The 22,761-nt window shown below is 44.4% G+C and overlaps 1 protein-coding gene across 7 annotated transcripts in view; it reads right to left on the bottom strand.

Moving 5' to 3' along the window:
- The window catches only part of MAPK4 (mitogen-activated protein kinase 4), a 145,511-nt gene that overhangs the window by 25,257 nt on the left and 97,493 nt on the right, over window positions 1-22,761 (bottom strand). For 6 of the 7 annotated variants that reach the window (XM_039545839.1, XM_039545835.1, XM_039545833.1 and 3 more), the window contains one exon: window positions 8,807-8,951. In XM_039545839.1, the coding sequence (XP_039401773.1) occupies window positions 8,807-8,951 (145 nt within the window). Of the gene's footprint in view, window positions 1-2,779; window positions 2,843-8,806; window positions 8,952-22,761 lie in introns of all 7 variants that reach the window. The other variant, XM_039545840.1, reaches the window with a different exon arrangement.

Raw genomic sequence — 22,761 nt, 5'->3', positions numbered from 1 at the left:
TGGTCAGGCTAAACAAGTCTTTGAGTCTCCTCTCATAAAATAAGCTCTCCGTTCCTCTGATCATCCCAGTAGTCCTTCTCTGCACCTGTTTCCATTTGAATTCATCTTTCTTAAACATGGGGGACCAGAATTGCACACAGTGTACCAGATGAGGTCTCACCAGTGCCTTGTATAATGGACTAACACTCCCCTCTCTCTATGGAAATACCTCACCTGATGCATTCTAGGATGGTATTAGCCTTTTTCTGAGCCACATCACACTGACAGCTCATAGTCATCCTGTGATCAATCAATACACCCAGGTCTTTCTCCTCTTGTCACTTCCAACTGATACATCCCCAGCATATAGCAAAAATTCTTGTTATTAGTTCATAAATACATGACCTAGAACTTTGCACTATTGAATTCCATCCCAGTTCTATTACTCCAGTTTACAAGATTGTCTAGATCTCCTTGTATGATATTCCGGTCCTCCTCCGTATTGGCAATACCTCCCTACCATGTTTCATCTACAAAAGTTATTAGCACACTCCCACTTTTTGTGCCAAAGTCAATAATAAAAATGTTAAATAAGATTGGCCCCAAGACTGATCCCTGAGGAACTTCACCTTTCAGCATGACCTGTTGTAGTCTCCCCTTTAACGAGTTCCTTATTCACCTTGCAATTCTCATATTAATCTCAATCTTAACCAATAATTTCTCATGTAGAACTGTATCAAATATCTTACTGAAATCCAGGTGGATAAGATCTCCTGTATTTCCTTTGTCTAAAAAATCAGTTCTCTCTTCAAAGGAAGAGATCATCTGGCATGATCTACCTTTTGTAAAACCATGTTGTATTTTATCCCAATTACCGTTAATCTCTATTTCCTTAACTACTTTCTCTTTCAAAATTAGTTCCAAGACCTTGCATACAATTGAAGTCAAACTAACAGGCCGATCATTTCCCAGATCATCCCTGCCCCCCACTTCTTAAAAATAGGAACTAACTTAGCAATTCTCCAGTCTTAGGGTACAACCCCCGAATTTACAGATTCATTAAAAACCCTTGCTATTGGGTTTGCAATTTTATGTGCCAGTTCCTTTAGCAGTCTAGGATGGAGATTATCCAGGCCCCCCGATTTAATCCCATTGATCTGTTTGACTTCCACCTCGGATGTGGTAATTTCTACCTCCATACCCTCATTGCCATTAGCCACTCTGCCACTACCCCTAAACTCTTCATTAGCCTCATTAAAAAGTAAGGCAATTATTAGCTTAGGTGTTGTGCCATGCCTAGATTATCTTTAATCTCCACCCCATCCTCAGTGCTTAGCGGTCCCACTTCTTGTTTTCTTCTTATTTATATGGCTATAAAACATTTTACTATTGGTTTTAATTCCCTTTGCAAGGTCCAACTCTGCTTGGTTTTTGGCAGTTCTCACTTTATCCTGGCACTTTCTGACTTCCAAGAGATAGCCTACAAGGAATGGAAAAAGGGAGGGATCAGCAAGGAAAGCTTTCTGCTTTCTCTTAATCACCTGTTTGAGATACTTTTTCACCCAGATTGGTATGCAACCCTTCCCTATGAATTTTTCCCCTTGCTCGGGATGCAGGCTTGAGCTAGCTTCTGCAACTTCGAGTTAAAGTAATTCCAAGCCTCCTCCACATTCAGACCCTTCAGTTCTTCAGTCTAGTCCACTTCCCTAACTAATTCTCTTAATTTTTTAGAGTTAGCTCTTTTGAAATCAAGGACCCTAGTTGCAGATCTGTTTTTGTTTATCCTTCCATTTAGTTTAAACTGAATTAGCTCATGATCATTTGAACCAAGGTTGTCTTCTACAACCAGTTCTGCAATGCGGCCCTTGCTATTATAAAGTGAATCCACAGACCATAACACACAGAAAAATTAAAAAGAGACAAAATACTCATGACATCGGAGATATCATGAAGCAGAGAAACAGGAGTGGAGTGGGAGGTGGCGATACTTTTTGCCACCTGATATTATACAGTCACAGTACTTCCTCCTCTAATTTTTCACTCCCAATTTCATGTAGCTTTTACTTGTAAATTCATATATCTATATGAAGGACAGGTCCAACGGGCCAAATTCAGCCCTGGCATAAGTGGGTGCAGCTCTTTCGACTTCAATGGAATTGCACTCAATGATCCCAGCTCTGACTTTGGCCCTAGAATGCTGGCACATAAAGCATGCTGCATTGTTGGATCCTGCAATTCAATCACAGATTCCTCCTCTTGTTCACAGGAGGGAACCAATCTCACGTCCAAAAATATGTTTGTACCAGCAAAGCGATGAAACACATTCTGCATCCCCACTGGAGCTTCCCTGGAGCTTCGCTGGGTGGAGCAGCACCGCCTCATCTTGACCTAACACACTGCTCTGTTTTTTTAAATATCGAATTTACTGTAAGTTTGCTGTGCTGGGTTGGCTGAGAATGAGCTGAGAATGTGTCAATTTGTTTGCACCTCTGAGTCCAAACCATCCTTCTCACCAAAAATGGACTAAGCTATTGTTGTAAACAGCTAACCTCAGTGAGTGGATGGCTCGGGAGTTAGTGAAGGCCTTTAGAGCCTTTGTCAGAAGGCTACCAGTTCAAATCCAGAAAAGGTCACTAGTGATAGGCGTTCTGTGGCTTCTGTGAAGCACACGCTGGTGGGTCTCAGTCCTATTCTTAGGCCTGGGCTACGCTAGCTGGGGGTGGAGGGGTTCGAACTAAGATACGCAACTTCAGCTATGCTATTCGCGTAGCTGAAGTCAAAGTATCTTAGTTCGACTTACCTGGCCGTCCTCACGGTGATGAGTCGACTGCCGCGGTTCCCCCGTCAACTCTGCTTACTCCTCCTGCCGAGGTGGAGTACGGAGGTCAATTAGCGGATTGATTTATTGCGTCCAGACGAGACGTGATACATCGAACACTACTCACCGATCCGGCGGGTAGTACAGATGTACCCTTAGTGGACCATAATACCTCCCCTCACAAAGGGCATACTTGTCGGCAGTGCCCCAAGAGGCAGAATACTGATGGAGGCGTGTCGGCAGCATGTGGCAGAGGGGGAACCCTGCAGTGCTATTTCTTGTGCTATACCTCCTTTGTGTGTAAACAGAGGATCAGACTCTCCACGGCTATTAATCTGGCACCTTTCACAATCTGCTTATTGACTAAGGGCCTGAGAATCTATGAAAAGATCCCCATTGACTTCAGTGAGCCCTGGATCAGACCCGTAATATGGTTTAACTGAAAATCACGGGTTTGGCAAATGTTGAGGGTAAAGGAAGCAAATAAACATGCAAGAGTCTGTTACAAACAGGGGGCAAGGTAGGCAAAGCGTGGAAAAGATGTTCCAAAAAGAGGGGCCCGTTGTCTGATCATTACACAAAGACATGGAAAAGTTGAAGTAAAGTTACTGAATGCAATCGCAAGTGGCCAGGCAGAATTTTTTTTATTGTACCACCACGTTCAGGGAGGCAGTGTGACCTAGTGGCCAGAGCAATCAGGCGACCTTGGTTCTATACCTGGTTGTGCCACTGGCCTGCTGGGTGACTCTGGGCAAGTCATTTCCCCGCTCTGTTTCCCCACCTGAAAAATGGGGATAATGATACTGACTTCCTTTGCAAAGCACTTGGAGTTCTACTGATGAAAAGCCCTGTGTCTGTATTACAGTATAGATAGAATGATTCATGATATGCTTTTGCATTTCAAGCATTTTCTCTTAAGAGGACTGGAGAGAACAGGATTCATGTTAGTTGCTTGGCTGTGAATTCTGTTCTCAAGATAAAAACAATAAATCTGATTCTGGTGGTATTACAGATTACCAAAGCTTCAATTTTCGGAGCTATTTTGGTATACTCAGTGCCCTTTGATGCATCTGTAGCCTTCTCATTTATTTTCACCCTCTGTCTCTCCCTCCCCTCCCCCCATCTACTGTACAGACAGGCACAGAGGACAAAGGTCTAACAACAGACCCTAGTTTAAGAGCTGTTGTTTCCAATAATTGATCATCATCATTCATCTAAATTGTTTAAGCATTCCAGACAGTCTATTGATTTGTGGTAAGCACCCAAATTAAACTATATCACTGAAGCATGTACAAGAACCAATTAACCCAGTAGAATGCAATTATAAAGAGGTTTACAATGGTCTCTGTGAGCAAAATCACGCAATTGTCTTTTATGGTCAGAGACAATTGCAGAACCATGCTATGTAAGCTCAGAGTGACAAGGTCAGGGACCATATAGGCACTGTATTTGTGCAGCAGGGATGGAGCAGCTAACCTGAGCTGCTGTGCTGCCTGCGTACGCACACAACCTGACCTGCAAACAGCTGTAAACCAGACTGCCGGTCAAATCCCTGATTTAAAAACAGACTTGTAAAGAGAGAGCCGGGAGAGATCCTCAACTGTAGACAGAAACCTGCCCTTCTCTTGACACTGAGAGTTGTGTGTCCATGTAGAGAGGATCCCTCTCCTGAAGCGGTCCGTAAGTGCCGAGCACGAAGGCCTGGGTAGGTGGGATCTCTGTGCCATACCGTGGCTCTGTAATCAGGGAAGCAGAGAGAGATGCCATGTCCACAGCCACAGAAACATTTTTAGAGTGGCAGAAACTGAAGATCAGGAAGAGCTAGTGGTCTTAGGTTGCCTGGTCCCCACTGCTGTCAGAGCAGGAGTATTACCGATATGTGCACACACACTATGCTTGGTCAGGTTTGAGTGAGTCAGACAATTGGGTTTTCATCAGTCCTCCCCCCGGGATGCTGTTGCACAGTATCATGTGTCTCAGACCTGGCCTGCACACAGCTTTTGTACCAGCATAACTATGTTGAGTAAGGGTGCAATTTTTTACTCGATATAGTAATACTGGTACAATCCTAGTAAAAATGTGCCTGATACTGGTATAGTTTATGCCTCTTCCCATACAAGAATAGGTACACCAGTAAGCACACTTATACTGATATAACTGTATCCATACTACAGGGGTTGTACTATATTAACTAGCCTCGTACAGTTAACATGGTACAACTTTTGTGTGTAGACAGACACAGACACAGTCGGGAAAATTTTCTTCTTACGTAGCCTAAATTTTAACTTTTTAAGATGTCATCCTATTACCACTAGCTAGTAGAAAAGCCTTACAGGAGATGAAGCACAGACTAGTGGTTAACCTACAGATCTGATAGGTTGTGTTTGTGTCTATGTCTACCACCGATGTTGTACAGGTCACTACACACCTCTCTATGCTTCAGCTTCCCCTCCTGTAAAACAGGAAGAGTAATACTTACCTTACAGGGTGCTATAGGGCTTAATTCATTCATGTTTTGAAAATACTTTGAGATCCCCTGATAGAAGGTGTATAGAGATGCTAAGTACAATACTACTCTTAGGAAAAAACAAAACAAAGGGACAGGTGTTTTTTGCCATTTTAATTTTGATCTTCACCTGTAAACTAAGTATATTAGCATTATGGGGTCTACTAAGGAGTCATAAAATGTTGGAAATCAGAAAAACAAGGAGCCAAACACTGTTTTAAACTTTTGTCTAATCTGGTTTATGCCAAATCCTGCTGTCTTGGACTATAATCTGGTTTGGGTTCTAAAAAAGCAAACAAAGTAGGTTTCAGGTTTTGCGGAGCAGTATTTCTGAGGGTACGTCTACACAGGGGTTGGAGGGTACTTCCCAGCACAGGTAATCAGAGATGCGCTAGCTCTGCTTGAACTAGTGCCTAAATGGCGACACAGGGAGCGACTCGGGATAGCCACCCAAGGACGTACCCAGATGATTGGGAGGGTTACTCAGGCAACTATCCTTAGCTGTCACCTGTGCCACCATGGCCACACTGCTATCTAGAGAACTTACAGGGGGGAGAGAGAGAAAGAAACAGAGAGAGACACACATACACGAAGACAAGGGCAATTTTAACAATCTTTTCTAAGCAACACTGAATGCTTAATTGTAGCTTTTACAAGAGAAATATGGAAGTAGAAAGCTTTGGTCCTTGGCTGAAATAAAATAAAAGGGATGAAGAGATCCAGGGAGTGGCTGCAGACCAAGAGTTACATGGCTGCAGCACAATGCAGTGCACTGAAATATTTTTAAAGAAAGGTTGCTTTACATTATTAATGGATCTGATGATTTATTTAGAAAAATCTACGCTTGGCTGCTTATGAATGCATTAAACTCCTCCTGTCTTTCAAAATAATAATAGGCACTGATAATGATAATAGAGAAGGAAGACTATTAAATACCCCAAGAAGGAAGATGGGTATTTTTGATCACTTCAGAGTATCCACTTCATTCTTGAAAAAATTACTTAATGTCCCAGCTTCATATAGTGCTTAAGGGCCCCTGCTTCTTACAGTAATAGTTTAGCAAATACATTGGATAAAGATTTTCTTGAGAACATCAGGATACCTTCCAGGCTTTTACTGCTAAAATGTTGTACATTTCTATGTGGAGCTACAAAATTTTTTATTATAGGAACATAGGAGTGGAAGGGACTTCCAGGGTCAACAAATCCAGTCATGTCATATGATCAAATCAAATGCACCTTTAGATTTCTAGTAACTACCCCTTCCATGCAGAGTTCAGCAGCCATTTTGTTCTCAGGTCTGTTTCTAGCCTGTACTAGCAGAGAAACATGCATATTGCACAGTAGCCACTGAAGTCAGTGGATACCAAGCCCTGCTCTGTGACAGGGGCATCGACCAAGACTTTCCATAGTGATTAGTGTTTTTCGGTGCCTCTATCTGTGAGTGCCCAACTTAAATTACTTTAAAGGAGCTTGCTTAGGCTTAACGCTTTCTAAAAATCAGGCCTCCTTAAGGTGTGTCAAGGTAAGCACCCAAAATCTTTAGTCGCTTGTAAAAATCTTGGCCATTTCTAACCTTTTCTAAACCTGATCCACTTCCACAGAGACTAGCCTCACACCTTATTCTTTGTTTTTTGTTTTCCTTAATGAACAAGAACTCATTTTAGAGCAGACATGCATGTTTTGAAGTTAGTGTACGGAAACAGAACTCTCGCTAGCATAAATACGGCAAATGCCAGAGTCTGAAAGGAAGCAAACTCTATCCTGAACTTCTGATGTGCTCACTAGTAGCCTGTATTCTCTTCTATGCAGCTTAGAACAATTTCAGACTTGTTTTCTGATCACACTTTTATTTTTTGCCCAGCTTCTCAGTAACTACACTCTCTTTTGCTATGTTTTTATTGTTGCATTTTTTATTTCATGCTTCTTTCTCTATTACTTGCTGATATAACTTGTCAAACTCCCAAAACAGCTTGGGCCAAAGCTGTGAAAGGCAACCAAAATCATGTCTGCAAGATTTGGGGGCATGTTCATTTATAAGCCTCCATTGATACATGTCACGCAGGTGCCCTTTTAGTGCATTTCCAGAAGTGTGACCCCTGAGGAGTAGCGGTCACCTCCACAATGTGTAGCAAAAAACCAAAATGATGTCAGTTTTTCCATCTTGCCTTTCACTATAGTCAACACAGCGGGCCTGTTTCTGAGCTCTCTTTCACAGGTGTTAATCAGAAGGTAACACCATTGGAGCTAATGGAGGTACGGCAATATGAACGCGAATCACACTTCATATCTGCTGAACACTAAAGTGGATTTTCCCAGTGACCAGTAGAACCCAATTCTGCAAAGGTGCATGCATGTGTTTACACAAGGGCAGTATTACCCTTTGACTTAAATGGAACTACTCACAGTGCAGAAGGTGAAGCAGGTGTATAAGTCTCTGCAGGACTGATCTAAGATATTTTATAAGAGACAGTTTTTAGATGTAGGGGTTTTTACAGCTGGCTTTCAAGAATATTGTAGAAACAGTTATTGCAGGGTGACAGGATTCTGGCAGAAGAGCAGCAGGCACCAATCATCATACAGCAAACTTCATGTCCTTTCCAAAGTGAAATGTTATTGGTGGAAATTTTGTAGCATACGTTAGGATGTTCTCTTTCACGGCAAAGGAAAAGATCTTTAAGATACTGACCACAATTCAAATCCACCACAGAGCATAGACCTCTTGGATAGGGCCATGTCGACTTATGCGTCTGTACTAGAGTTGTCCAAACCTTTTCATAATTTTTTTTCCAACCAAACTAGAAATTTTTGCAAGAAATTTCCATTTTTGCTGAAAACCCAAACCTAAAAAGTTTTCAGTTTTTAGTGTTTGATCAAAAATCTGAAAAATTCTGATAAATCTAAATCTATAGCTAGATACATACCCATTACAAAATTGAAAACTTTCATTTTCATTTAATTGTTTTTGTGGAAAATAAAATCCATTTCCTGAGCAGCTCTAGTTTGTGCAGATCCTGAACAGCGAGACCCTGATCCTAAATGCAGTCTCTATGCACTGCAGTAATAAAAATGTTTAATGATAATTACGTGTTCTGTGGCCAGTTCAGTTCCCAGGGGATACAGATGTAACAAAAGCCACCGTACAAGCAGCAGAGTTGTAGGCAGGGTTACTAGGACTGAACGGAAATGAAGACAGTGAACTATCTTCTTACTCTTCGGGCCTATCTACAGTAGGGGAATTTGCACTAATACAGTTGCACCCGGGGCAACTCTAATGCTGCACCAGTGTAAAATGGGGTTTGGGGAGGTGCAACTTGCTCTGGTCAGAGGCGTTACCTCTAGCACGAGGTATTATAGGATACTCGCATTGCTGCTGCCTGTGCTGTTCCTGACTGCAAGTAGGCAGGGATTCAATTAAACAGCTAAACATTCGAAACAGCTTTAAACATTCACTTGAGGCGCAGAAGTGGGGAGGGGAGTAGCAAACAGGAATTAGAAACCTACCAGCAAACAACATCCTTCCCGTGAGCATTTCCGCCAGGATGCACCCTGCTGCCCACATGTCAATGGCTTTGGTGTAGGCGTTAGGTGAGAGGAGCAGGCGTGGAGATCGATACCATTTTGTTACTAGGCCTTCAGAAAGATAACCCTGAAAGATTAAAAATATACATGTCTATATACATAACTTTGGAAAACACACTTCATCCATTCCTGCCTTTTGCTGTCTAATCGCCGGGTGAAGGGATGAGTTTCACGCTCGTAATTCCAGCTTGGAAAGATTTTGCTTTAACTCGTCCCAGTTACATCACAAAGAAGCAGGCAGCATTTTTTTTCTTTCAAAATGTCATGAAAAAGAGGAATGCTGAGCCAGACCATCAGTACTGTGGGAAACTGCAAGACTGACGTCCTCACTGCGCCTGACGGGTGAGCGGTAAATTCAATCAAACGGTGCGAGCGTTTATATAAACACACATAGCCACACAGTGGTGATCTCCGGGTACCAAACTGCAGAGCCACACGGTTGCATTTGTCATGCACCTTTCACCACCTCCCCTGCACTCTGACCATAATCCCTCCCTACTGAAAATACCAGTGCCTTTGCAAGTTACTGATAGCTTGTTTTAATGATGGCTAGATGGCTGGAGAGCTGCATTTACTGCTACTGACTGCCTACTGATTGTACCCATGGCTAATTTAAATGAAAGCATCCTATAACTTTTGTTACCCTATTCTCCCTCCCTGCCTCCAGACTGTGTGCTCGTTTCATCTTCTCTTTTAGACTGCAAGTTCTTCAGGATAGGGACAGTCATTTACTATGTGCCAACATTTTCAAAAGTGCTCAGCACCCACACCTGGGGCCAGGCTGTCAGAACAGCCAGTACAGTGGTTGCTGAGCTCTTGAAAATCAGGCCTGACACATTTGTACAGTGCCTAGCACAGTGGGGGCCCAACCCCAATGCTGGACTATAAAACAATGTTTTCTTCTATCCCCATACTGCTCCCATCAAAGGTGGAAATTCCCCCCGCACAGTGCACGGGTCTGAGATGCAGGACAAGCAATATAGAATCCTGGACAAATGACAGGTTGATTGATATCGCACAGGAGGTAGAGAGGGAAACGATCAACTCTCCAGAACTCGCTTCTAACCCAGGACGATCCGTCTTGGGGTTTTATACAGCTGCCCATCACCGTAGTGTCTGAGCACCTTCCACAGAACATCAGTAATGAAAGATAAGTGAACTTAAAATCGCAACATTATTTTGCATGCAAACGCTATTTTAGATACTTGTTAAAGGATTCAGAAATGTACTGTATTAAACCCAATTCAGCAAAGCACTTAAGCACATGCTTAAAGTTAAACATGTGCTTTATTGAATTGGAGCTAGTTATAATTTTTCTGTGTCTCTGAAATCTGTACAGTGGACCTATTGTTTCTATGCAAAGCACCACAACACGAGAGTGGACTGACTGATGATGTGACGGAGCAGGTCTAACATTTTACTATTGATCTGGTTTTGGGTGGGAAGCCCGAGTGTTAAAAAAACTTAACTGTTCTGGTTTTTGTTTTATGTTATTTTATTGTACAGGTATTTAGAAATATTCCCAAATTAAAAATAATCAGTAATTCACAGAAAGACACACCGTAAATTTACTAAGCTCATTTGTTAGTGACTGTGTTTGTATACACACAGACATCAACACCTTAAAAGCGTAGATGAAACTGCAGCCTAAATTATAATGCTGAAGGTGTTAAATAGCTGACACCGCATAATAACTAGCTGTGGAGGCAGAAACCCTGAAAGCTCCATGTGTGATCCTGTATCCCACCTGAACTGGTACCTGAGAGAACATTAACTCTGATGAACTTGCAGGTTTTTTTTAAATACAATTCACTGTTGAATTTTGCATGTATTCATCATTTTTATGCAGGGGCAATGGGCTTACAATTTATTCTGAAGTTTACATGAATGATTCGTCGGACCAGCACATGACAATCTGCTAATCACTCCTCAGTGTCATTAATATCAAAATAAAGTCTTGCATGGGAAGGAGGCCCTGATTCTGCTCTCCTCTACTTTAGGATCAATGGGCCAAATTTTGCTCCGAGTTTCACCAGGACAAATCTAATTTCACAGTTGTTATTGACCTGTGTAACTCCACAGACCTCAACGGAGTAACATCTGATTTACACCAGCGTAAGTGACATCAGCATCACACACAGAGCTGCAACTGGTGTACAGTATCTGAGAACTGAATTTGGACCATTAAACCATGTGCTTTCTGGGCCTGGGTTTCCATTTTAAGGAGATTGCCCTTTTATTATACTACTACTACTACTACTACTTCGCTCTTCAATAGCACCTTCCATGAAGAATTTCAGAACACTTTGCAAACATTCACAGATTCGAAGGCAGAAGGGACCACTGTGATCATGCAGTCTGACCTACTGGATAACAAAGGCCAAAGAACTTCCCTGAAATAATTCCTAGAGCAGATTTTTTAGCAAAACATCCAACCTTGAATAACCTACACCTCAAAACACTCTTGTAAGACTGATATTATTGCAGCTTACAGATATGGAAACTGAGGTACAGGAAAGTTAGCACTTAACTTAACCAGGGCCATACAGGGAGACAGGCTTTCAGCTGGTAATAAAGTCCAGATTTATTTACACCCAGGCCAGTGCTTTAACTTCTAGGGCCAAGATTGTCAAACCTGGGTCTAAAATTTTCAAAACCACCTATGATTTAGGAGCTTATGTTCTATTTTCAAAAGTGACTGAGGCATGTAGGAGCTAGAGACATAGGCTTCGAAAATAGGGCTTAGGCTCCTAAGTCACTTATGCCTTTTAAAAACTTTTACCTGGGGGAACTATCATTCGGCTCCTAAATCTTTATTCAGGCACCAGAATAAGTAATGTGGGTTTAAAAAATGCTGAGCATACAGAAGTCCATTGAAGCCAATAGGGCTTGTCACATTATTAACAGTACCTAGCTGGAGCACAGTCCTTGATATTAAATAAAAGGTACTGCTTTGAGCAGGGGCGCCTCTATGTTTTTTGCTGCCCCAAGCACGGCAGTCAGGCAGCCTTCGGCGGCAGTTCTGCAGGAGGACTGCCGGTCACGTGGATATGGCGGCGGTTCTGCAGATGATCTACCGGTCCCGAGCCTTCGGCGTACCCGCCGCCAAATTGCCGCCGAAGTCGTGGGACCGGTGGACCTCCCGCAGAAACACCGCCGAAGGCTCCCTGGCTGCTGCCCTCACGACGACCGGCAGGCCACCTCTCCCCAGCTTGCTGCCCCAGTCATGCGCTTGCTGCGCTGGTGCCTGGACCCACCCCAGGTTTTGAGAATTGCCCCTCTTATCCTCCAATAGTATTTTCCAGGTTCCTTAATTTACTCTCACCAAATTTAACCCTGGTGCACATCCACTCTGTTCTAGATTACAAGCTGATGGTTCATTTTGTAATAGCAATGCTGATACTGATTTCATAATTACTTATTGCTTTGTGGACAGAACCCAAGGCTAACGTGACCATTACACTTTAATTCCAAGCTAAGGCATAGCTTTCCCAGAGAGCCACTGTTGGCAGACATTACAGAAGGTTAGCGGTGCTCAGCCGGGAAGGACAAGAAGTTATGCAGCAGAACCTAGGGAACTCAATTGTTACAAACGTGCTCTATAAACCAGTGATGTCTGTATAGATGTAAATAGTCCTTGGTAGGTGCCACTAGATGGTGCTCAAGAATACGAAGCATAGTTCCCGGGTTTGGTAGGATCAGTGATGAGCTGCCAAAATCTTAACAACCGGTTCCCTATAAAAAGTTCTGATTTAAGGGGGGGAGCGGGGGAGGGGCTGGAGGGGAGACATCCTCGTGGGGCCGGGGGCCCCTGCAGGGCCTGGGCCAATTGCCCCACTTGCTCCCTCCCCTCCCCTCTGGCCAGTCCTGGAGCTTGCAGCAGCCCCCTCTCCCCCCCCCACATATACCTTGCTGGGCCATTCAAAAAGTGGCAGCAGGACGACTCCAGAGCTCAGATGAGCTGCCCAGCTGGTGCCGGCGGCTGGCCATGCTGCAGCTGGTGGGAAGCGGGGGAAGGGCTGGGGGAGCCTCAGCCTCCCCAGCTGGGAATCCTGGGAGCAACAGGATGGTCCAGCCCACAGACCAGAGTTCTTTGCCCACCTCCTGGCCCTTTAACAACCGGTTCTCCATGGAGGTCTAATTTTAGCAACCGGTTCTTGAGAACCTGTGGGAACCTGCTCCAGCTCACCACTGGGTAGGATCCATATAAATTGTTGTTATTGTGCACTGCAAATAGCATCTCTCTTTAGGTGGCGTTCTTAACGTGATCAGGGCCTCATGGTAATAGTCATGGAATAACAATGAACCACAGACTGTCCCCGCCCCAGACAACTCAACATCTATGGAAGGATGGGTATTAGGGTTGCCAACTTTCTGATTGCAGAAAACCAAACACCCTTGGCCCACCCTCTGCCCTGAGGCCCTGCCCCTTCTCACTCTGTCCCCCCTCCCTCTGTCACTTGCTCTCCCCCACCCTCACTCATTTGCTCATTTTCACCAGGATGGGGTGCGGGGTAAGGGCTCCAGCTGGGGGTGTGGGCTCTGGGATGAGGGGTTTGGGATGCAGGAGGGGGCTCCGGGATGGGGCAGAGGGTTGGGGTCTGGTGGGAGGTTAAGGGCCCCATCTGGGGGTGTGGGCTCTGGGGTGGGGCGAGGGCTGAGGGGTTTGGGGTGCTGAATGGGGCTCTGGGCTGGGGCTAGGGGGTTTGGAGTGCAGGAGGGGGTGAGGGGCTGGGACAGGGGGTTGGGGTGTGGGAAGGAATGAGGGGTGTGTGCTCTGGGTGGCGCTGACCTCAGGCAGCTCCTGGAAAGCAGCGACATGTCCCTCTGGCTCCTAGGCGCAGGGGCAGCAATGGGAGCTCTGCATGCTGCGTTTCCTGGCCAACGGGCACTGCGGAGCTGGTTCGGGGTGGCACCTGCGCTGGGGGTACGGGCAGCGCGCAGAGACCCCTGGCTGCCCCTGTGCCTAGGAGCCAGAGGGACATGCTGGCTGCTTCCTGGAGCCGCTCGGAGCCGGGTGCTGCAGCCAACCAGACTTTTAGCGGCCCAGTCAGCTGTGCTGACCAGAGCTGCCAGGGTTCCTTTTCGACTGGGTGTTCCAGTCGAAAACCAGATGCCTGGCAACCCTAGCGGGTATACATCACCAGACTGGCAGTGCCAGACAGTGATTTGTAGCCATTAAACTACCCATCATTCCCAGTGATCAGACTGGACCTGCATCTCTCATGGCAGCAGGCTAGATTCTGTGTTAGGTTCACCTGCTGCCCTTACCTTTAATATGGAAGTTCAGCATGTCCCAGAATGCAGTGCTCCATCTTCCTTTTAGCATCATTAAGGCTGAGCATTGCTTGCAGACTTCAGGCTGTAACTGCATATTAAAGGATGGCAGCCACAGGTTACCCTATGTGACTCTGTGCGGCTGAATTTATTCCACAGGCCACATTTTGCCTGTCTCTTATCTAATTCCTTCAAAACAACATCTCTGGCAGAGGCTCAAGGAGACTCTGAAAGGAAAGCAGTGTGGAAGCGATTAACTGATGAAAGAGGAGACTGGGCTACAGGCTGCTTTGTCCGCTGAGGTCCCTGGGATGTAGGAGAGTCCCTCATTACCAGGCAAGGAAGCATTTCTAGTGACTGTTCAGAGGGATGCTGGGAAGAGCGAAAGCAGAAGCCACAAGAAGCAGCAGCTAATTATGAGACTGGAGTCTGGCAAAAAGTGCAGCAAAACAAACAACTCCATTAACCCAGGGGAAGATGGAAGTGGGTGAGCACAGAGAACCTGCATCAAATGAAGATATGGCGGGGGAATACCAACCATGTAAGAAGAACAGCAGCACCCTCTCTTCTCCTGAGGAACATAAGTACATAAGACGATTTAAGACAGGCTTTTTGTAGAGATAGGTGCTGACCCTTCACCCCCCAAACTTTTGGGAAAATCAGATGTGGATTCCACCTTCGCAGCTCTGTAACAGGTCACGTCAAAGGCCTAGATGTGAACGCACTGAACTTTGGATCTGAACTGTCCCAGCCCCACGACCCCAGCCGGAGCGCGGCAAGCCCCACAGCCCCCTTCCCCTGGCCAGCAATCCAAAGTGCCGCCGAAGACTGGGACCGCTGCCCGGTGAGTACAAGACCCAGGAATCGGGCCCCGCACTTGCTAAAGCCAGACCTGGTGCTCAGCACTCCTGAAAAGCAGGATCTTGGACTTTAGGCGTTGGTTATTTTTAATACTCCTTAGTGGAGCTAATTCGCTTGGTTCAGCCATCTGCTCTGTAGAAACGAGTCAGATTCTCTTGCGGTCCAATACAGACACAGAGTGTGACTCAGCAAAGTACCAGCAGGACAGAGCATGGGAGGCCTGACCCTAGCCAAGTGAGAGCACGGAGTTACCCCTGCCTAGTCATATCCAAAAGGGAACACTGGAACTCAGTGCCCCATGATCGGAACAGTGATTATGTCACTCTCTCTTCAGACACACCCATTTGTTCTCCACGCCCTGCCCATTTTTTGTTCTGTGATCCTGCAAGTAAAGGAGCTGGCGAGCTGTGGCCCGGAGATCCCTTCCTAGTGTGGGGGACAATGCCTAGCATTCAACCATGGCTGCACCTGTGTGGAGCCTCCTCTAACAAGAGCCCTGCGCCGCAGGCAACCTGCTGTGCACCAGGGTCTGAACAGCAGACCTACAGTACTAACCACATGGGCCTCTGCCACTTGAACTAAGTCCTCTCCCCGGCAGCTGTAGCAGCCTCAATAACCTCTTATGGGGACTGGTTACTAGAGGGGAGCAAAGAGCAGATAATACTTTTATGCACGTGCTTGTGAAGTGATACAAAGCTACACTGAGGCACATTAGAACCAATGTGATTCCCTGCAGCAGGTGCGACAGCAAGTTTGCGTGGCATGATCTTGGGTTGCTGTGGGCAGCGTAGACGCAAAGTGTCATCGCTAGGTTAAACGCGCACAGGAGATTGTCTTTGAGAAGCAAAAGAAAGAGAATTTGCCACTTGTGCTTTTGGGCTGTATGCACCATTGTGTTAAGCCGGTGTGGGGTGGGAACCCATTTATTTGCGAGAAAGGTGAGCCTGGTGTCCAGTGGTGAGAGAAGGAGACTGGGAACGGGATCTCTTGGGTTCTTTGCCCAGCTCCTGTAAGGTATGCACAAAAGGGAGTGCACAGTGACACAAAAGAGAATGCATGGTGGTGGAACCTTTTGAACAACCTCCACACTGTATTCCCCTGCGGTAGTAATCTGCAGACACTCCCTGTGCTTGCTGGCGGTTTGCTGAGGATGATATATTGTTTTGGAGCCCTGTTTTTGCACAGACCCCTGAGTCTTTGCTCTGTGTTACAGGTGTGTGCTGTGTGTTTGTACTGACTGAAATCAAAAAGAATCCTGTGTTTTCAGAAGACAGAATCTGCATTTTGACACGTGTTACACTCAGTCATTGATTCCTTGTGGGACTCTGAGCAAATCACTCAACCTTTCTGTGCCTCAACAACCCCTTCTGTAAAATGGGCCTGATACTTCCCTGCCTCATAGGAGTGTGGGGAGGCTTCATTTGTAAAGCACTTTGAGATCAGCAGATTAATCATACCATTAAGCTACCCAAAATCTAGGAAGAAAACGTGCGAGGTGACATGTTCTTGCAACATGCCAGGAAACACAGAGTTGTATTCAGAACGTGCAAAGCAATCCAAAACCTTAGAAAATCTATTTGTTCAGTATGTGTTTACTCCTTCAACAAAAAGATCTCTAGCTGGGCAAAGGTCACCAGCGGGGTGTGTCAGGGTCAGCAATTGAGAACACACTTGTTTAAATGTTTATTATTTAAATGTTTATTACTTGGTCAGCCAAGGAAAGAAAAGGTCAGCTGTATAAATACATGATACCTCCTAAAAAGCCAAGATAAGAACAATTTAGCCATTTAAATGGCTGAGCAAAGCATAACCACAGCTTTGTTCCTCTCCCTGTCTAGGCAAGGAACCAGTCACCTCCAACTGTGTGTTGTTCAACTGGTTCATTTACATTTGGGATTAGCCTTGGTGACACTATTTTTGTACATGTTAAGAGTGGTATTTATGTGTGTTCCTGTGTGAGGGCATTAATGGGGAAAAGGTACTGGGAGCGCTTCTCACACACTTACTGCAAGGGGAAGGTAGAAGAGGAATAATGGCTCCATAGTTAGATGCTAGCTCAGAACTTGGGAGACCCGGATTCAATTTTCTGTTCTGTTACAGGCTTCTCGTGTAACTCTCGGTAAGTGACCTAGTCTCTCTGTGCCTCAGTTCCTCAGCTGTAAAATGTGGATAATAGTATTTCCTTCCATCACCAGGCTGCTCTGAGGATAAATACATTAAAGACTGTGAGGTGCTCAGATACTATAGCCATGTAAGTACCTTAGATGGCCATGAAGGACCTTAGATAGGCATTAGCTGGCACAGAACGCTAGGGAGGAAGAGCTGATCAATGCTACCCCTTGTTAAGCCTCCCATGAAATCGAGATACCAACCCAGAGTCTTAGGATAGCTGAGAAAGAAATGAGCAGGAACTGTCAACTCTGAGGGCAGTACACTTTATCAGGGTGAATGGCACTGGAGTGGGAATCAGAAGACCTAGGTTCTATTCCTGTCCTAATCACTAACTAATAGTGTGATCTTGGAGAAGTCAGTTCATTTCACTTGTATATATCTCCATGTGTCCATCTTGGAAATAAGACCCTTGAACAACAATGCTCATGAGGCATCGTGGCCCCACTATTTCAGTTTTCGATATTTTGCTGAAAACTTCCATTTGTGGGTATTTTGTGTTTCATCAGAATGTCTACATTTTCTGCAGCAAGCAGACACTTGTAGCAAAAAGTTTTATTGAGTCAAAACCCCACTTTTCCATAAAAAATTTTTTTTATCTGGAAAATTTTCAACTAACCCCACTAGCTCCCCATTGATGTGTGTGTCCAGTCTCCATTACTATCAATGGGAGGTGTGCTTGTTTATCAAGAGAAATACTAACACTGCCCTTAAAAATGATCATGAAATGGATTAAACTATTAAAAAGCCCAACAGTATTGTCACTTATTAGGGTAACTCTGGATTATACGGCTTGTGATCAAGGGGCACATTATGATCCATTTTTTCTGCATAAAAGCAAGGACAGCTAAATACAACAAATGATAAGAGAGTTTATATTTTTCCTGTCTTCCCATAAATGCAGGTTTTTGTTCTGATTTCTAAATGCATGAGTCAATACTTTAATCAACAGCATTTGCTATTAAAAGAATGCTGTAATTTCTCTCTCTCCCTAAGGTACAAATTAATTGAGACTGATTAGCCGAGCATTTGTTGCTGTATCAGATATAGCACACAAGCCCTGAAGTGTTATCAGATCAGACTATTGGTTTTCAGACACTGCTATTATTCACTTCAACGGAGACACTCTCCTTTATTGGAAGCTATACAAGAAAATCAACAAATGCTTGTTGAGTAACATATGGAAATGGACAATTTGGGGCAATTTGTTTTTCTAGTTTCCAGAAGTAATAAATGCTCAGAAGTAATAAATATTATAAACAAACCAAGTCAACAGAATAACAAATCCAATATTGATCGGGCCGATATTGATCCTTATATGTATAACAATTCAAGGAAAAACACAAATGGGAAAATCATAAAACAGCAGCACATATAACCATCTGCACTTTTCTTGTACATACACCCATTGTCTCTTGCCTTCTAATTAGGCTGTGCACTCTTCCAGGCAAGACTATCTTTTTGTTAGGTCTTAGTATATAGACTAGCACAATGGGGCCCTGGTCTCTAATAAGGTCCCTTAGGTGCTATTGTAATACAAGCAACAAGAACAAAGAGACCCAACACTTCATTACAAGAAGCCAAAGCAGAATGAACATTCCTATGAGCAAGTGCCATGAACCACAGCTCTGTACACTATTAGAAACTGGTAAGTATACAACAATCGTATACTCTCAGTAAACTAGTCTATAAAGGATGAAATTGATCCCATTCACTGTGCTGGCCCACTGCATGGATGAATTTCACCCTTGAGTCTCTGTTACTAAAGTTATTAACTAGAGATGGGCCTGATCCACAACCCTGAAGGAGTGACTCTGACAGAGCTAATCATCTAGTGAGAATGATGGACACTAGACCATCATAGATGGGTATAATCTATCCAGAAGAAAGAGAGCAGCAAAATGGCCAATGCAGATTTGGGCTGCAGATGCAGAGACATCAAGAGCAGGGAAGTGACTGTTGTCCCTTCTATGGGTATGTCTACACTGCAAGTGAAGGTCTGCTTGTAGCATAGAGAAGCATACCTTGCTAGCTTTAGTCTACCTAGTACAGGTAACAATAGTAGTGTAGACGTGGTGGCACAGGCTAGCAATCAGGGTACTTACCCAGGCTCCCCAGCAGGATACTGGTTATCAATGACCTAGATTAGAGATGTCTATCTGTGCTACAATCACACCTCCACATGCAGTGTAGACAAAGCCAATAATGGCTTCAGTGCAGTCATACCTGGAATATGGCATTCAGTCCTGGGCACCACATTACTAGAATGAGAATGACAAACTGGAGGAAAGTCAGAGGGGAGACAAAAAAAATAATAGGGGGCTGAAGTGATGAGCAAAGATTAAATCAGAGCTCAAAGAGCTCAGCTAAGCAGTGACTACGCTGGACATGACAGTTTAAAAATATTTGTAGGTTGCTAACGCAAAGAATGGAGAGGAATTATTGAGGGCAGTACCACAGGGGAGAGCTAGGAGTAAAGGGATAACTTGGGCTAAATATCATTGGAAACCTTGCGACAGCAAAAGCTACTAATTTATGGTGCAGCCTCCCAAAGGAAGTTCCGGAAGAACAGTCTCTTGGAGCACTTCAAACTAGATTGGACAAAGGACTGGGTGAGGCCACTGAAGAACAAGCTTGCGTAGGCAGGCAGAGGGACTGGATGAGTCGCAGCCATCTCTAATTCCCATGAGTGGTAATGATTCAGGTGAGACATTGCCTGACTGAGAAACCACCCAGCTTGATCTCCTACAAATGCCCGCCTCTCAGAAACAGGAAGTCGCAAAGGTGCCACTCAAGCTGTAACTGCCTCAGTGTACTCCGTTACACTACCCACAGCTTTGGCTCAGGCTTCGGTCCCCCCTCCTGGGGTCATGTAATAATTTTTGTTGTCAGAAGGGGGTCGAGGTACAATGAAGTTTGAGAACCTCTGGTATAGAGCCTAGCACAATGGAGTCCTGATATCTGTTTTCAGAGAGTTTAATACCAGAAGGGACTATTAGGCCATCTCAATGATCTGTCATAGGCAACAGTCTTTAGCACACCACTTCCCTTGGTAGCCTGTTCTCACTGTTAATTTTTTGTGTGTTTTATACCAAATTTGAATGTGTTGAAATGTATATAGAGTGGCTAACACAATGGAGACCCAGTCTGTGATTGGGGGCACTAGTCACTACCATACAATAATGATCCTGAGAGGTGCTGAGCACCTAAACTCATCAATGGGCTCAATGCTTCTAACAAACAGGCTCTTCAGTTAAGCATTAGAGTCCTTAATGGCTTCCTTGTCCTCCCTGATCAGTCTCCACCTGCTTTGAGGCCAGGATAGTCCTTTTGTGTTTGTACAGCACCTAGCACAACAGGGTCCTGGCCCATGACTGGGGTTCCCAAGCACCACAAATAATAAACTAATACTGAAAATGGAACTCTGTTCAATGTTTGCTTCCCCCACCTCACATATTTTTTTGTGATGCGTATTTTGCACGTGATCTTTGCTTTTACTGCTTCCTTCACTCTGGTTTTATGTCCCCCGCCCAGTTACTCCCTTCACTGAGCGTCTCGCTTTTTGTCCTTTCACTGAGTGTTTTCCCCAAGTGACAAGAACAGATGCAGAACAGTTTTTCTATGGCAGCAGATCTCAGCCTGAGGTTTTGGTGCATCACGCAAGTGAACGGCCGCATTGTGGGATTCCATACAAGAAAAGAAAATGCAACCTCACTCCGTTAACACTTATATAAATTAAGCCTTTGTTCAAAGTTGTTCCTTACAAACCGTTTTCTAACATTCAAATATTTCAGATATTGAACGACAAAGTCGCCTCACTTCCTTCCCCATCTGTACAGGAAACACATCCCGCCAACAAAGAGAATGGTCAGGGGTGACTTGATCACAATCTATAAAACCAACATGGGGAATAGAAATTTGATAATAGAGGGTTCTTTAATGTAGCAGATAAAGTTATGACAAGATCCACTGACTGGAAGCTGAAGCTAGAAACATTCTAACTACAAATAAGTCACACATTATTCACGGGGAGGGTAATTAACCATGGGGACAAGTTACCAAGGCTTGTGGTGGATTCTCCATCCCTGGCAGTTTTTAAATCAAAACTGGATGGTTTTCTGTCAGAGATGTTCTAGTTCAACCCCGATGTACATGAAATCTGGGCTGGAAGAAGGAATTAATTCAGGAAGTCCCGTGGCCTGTCTTATGCAGGAGGATAGACTAGAAGATCAGAACAGTCGTTCCTGGCCATCCAATCTATGAACCACCCACCTATAGGGATCTGATGGTTAAGGCCACTGGCTAGATTCTTGCACTGCACTAAAAGCCTCCTGTCCAAAAAAGGCACAAGCATCCATTCTCATATAGAATATCACCAACCAAAGACATATGCATGGATTGCTCTGTGTTCACAGACAGGGCTGAAGTTGGGTTGGCATGTGTAGCCACAACATTCCCATGGTGATTCAATGTGACAGTTGCTATATGATACAGTACATACCCTTGAAAAACGTGATGAACTCCCCGCTCCCCTGTATTTTTCCAGAACTACATGCAGCTCTGCAGATGGAGAAATGTTATCATAGCTTAACCTCTGTTCCCAAGGCAATACATTTGCTCAGTTGTAGGAAGATTATATAAGGGTTTAAATAATCTGGCCTTAGATAATTATGCTAGATTTTAGATGTACTGTGTCAGAGTTTAGATAGTTATAGCAAAACTGACAAGGTAGAAAGGTTTTTAATCCTCTGTAGTTTTTGGTGTACTTAAGTTTTCTCTATCTTTGCATGGGCACACAGCCAAAGTGCCTGGATCCTACAAACCCTTTCTGAGTCTCATTTATTTTAATGCAATTTGTGAACAAGAACTACTTGCTTAATAGGGGGTTGCAAAATTGCCCCAGGTTACTTGCTGCTAATGCTTGCCTCTTCCTTGTCTGCCTTTTTTTCTGATATTACCATCTAACCTCCTCTTCCGAAAAACAGACGTCACTTAGACTCTCTTCGCCACCCCAGGAGGACGGATGTGCAGACAGAGAAGGCACAGAGTGAAGAGGCTCAGAAGATACATTTTTAGGTGGGATACTATCCACAAGAAGTAGCTATGAATGTAACAATACCTAAAACACTTTAGGGAGGACCATGATCCTAGCCTCACTGATGTCAGTGACAAAACTCCCTTTGGCTCCAGCATGGCCAGGATTTCACCCCTGATGTACATGAAATCACTCGCTCATCACTGTACCCTCTAGGCAGTGGCATTTCAAAGTGGCAGCCTTTGCTCAGAGAGAAGAGAGCAACCTATCATGCAACACACTGGCTAATCTCTCATAATGGACTATAAAACTGCTAAGTATCAGAGGGGTAGCCGTATTAGTCTGGATCTATAAAAGCAGCAAAGAGTCCTGTGGCACCTTATAGACTAACAGATGTATTGGAGCATGAGTTTTCGTGGGTGAATACCCACTTCGTCTCATGCATCCGACAAAGTGGGTATTCACCCACGAAAGCTCCAATACATCGGTTACTCTATAAGGTACCACAGGACTCTTTGCTGCTCTTATAAAACTG

This window comes from Mauremys reevesii, linkage group 6, assembly GCF_016161935.1.
Source record: "Mauremys reevesii isolate NIE-2019 linkage group 6, ASM1616193v1, whole genome shotgun sequence".
In the NCBI taxonomy this organism is placed as follows: domain Eukaryota; kingdom Metazoa; phylum Chordata; order Testudines; family Geoemydidae; genus Mauremys; species Mauremys reevesii.
Note: the sequence above shows the minus strand (reverse complement) of the source record. Positions and strands in the feature narration are given on the sequence as shown.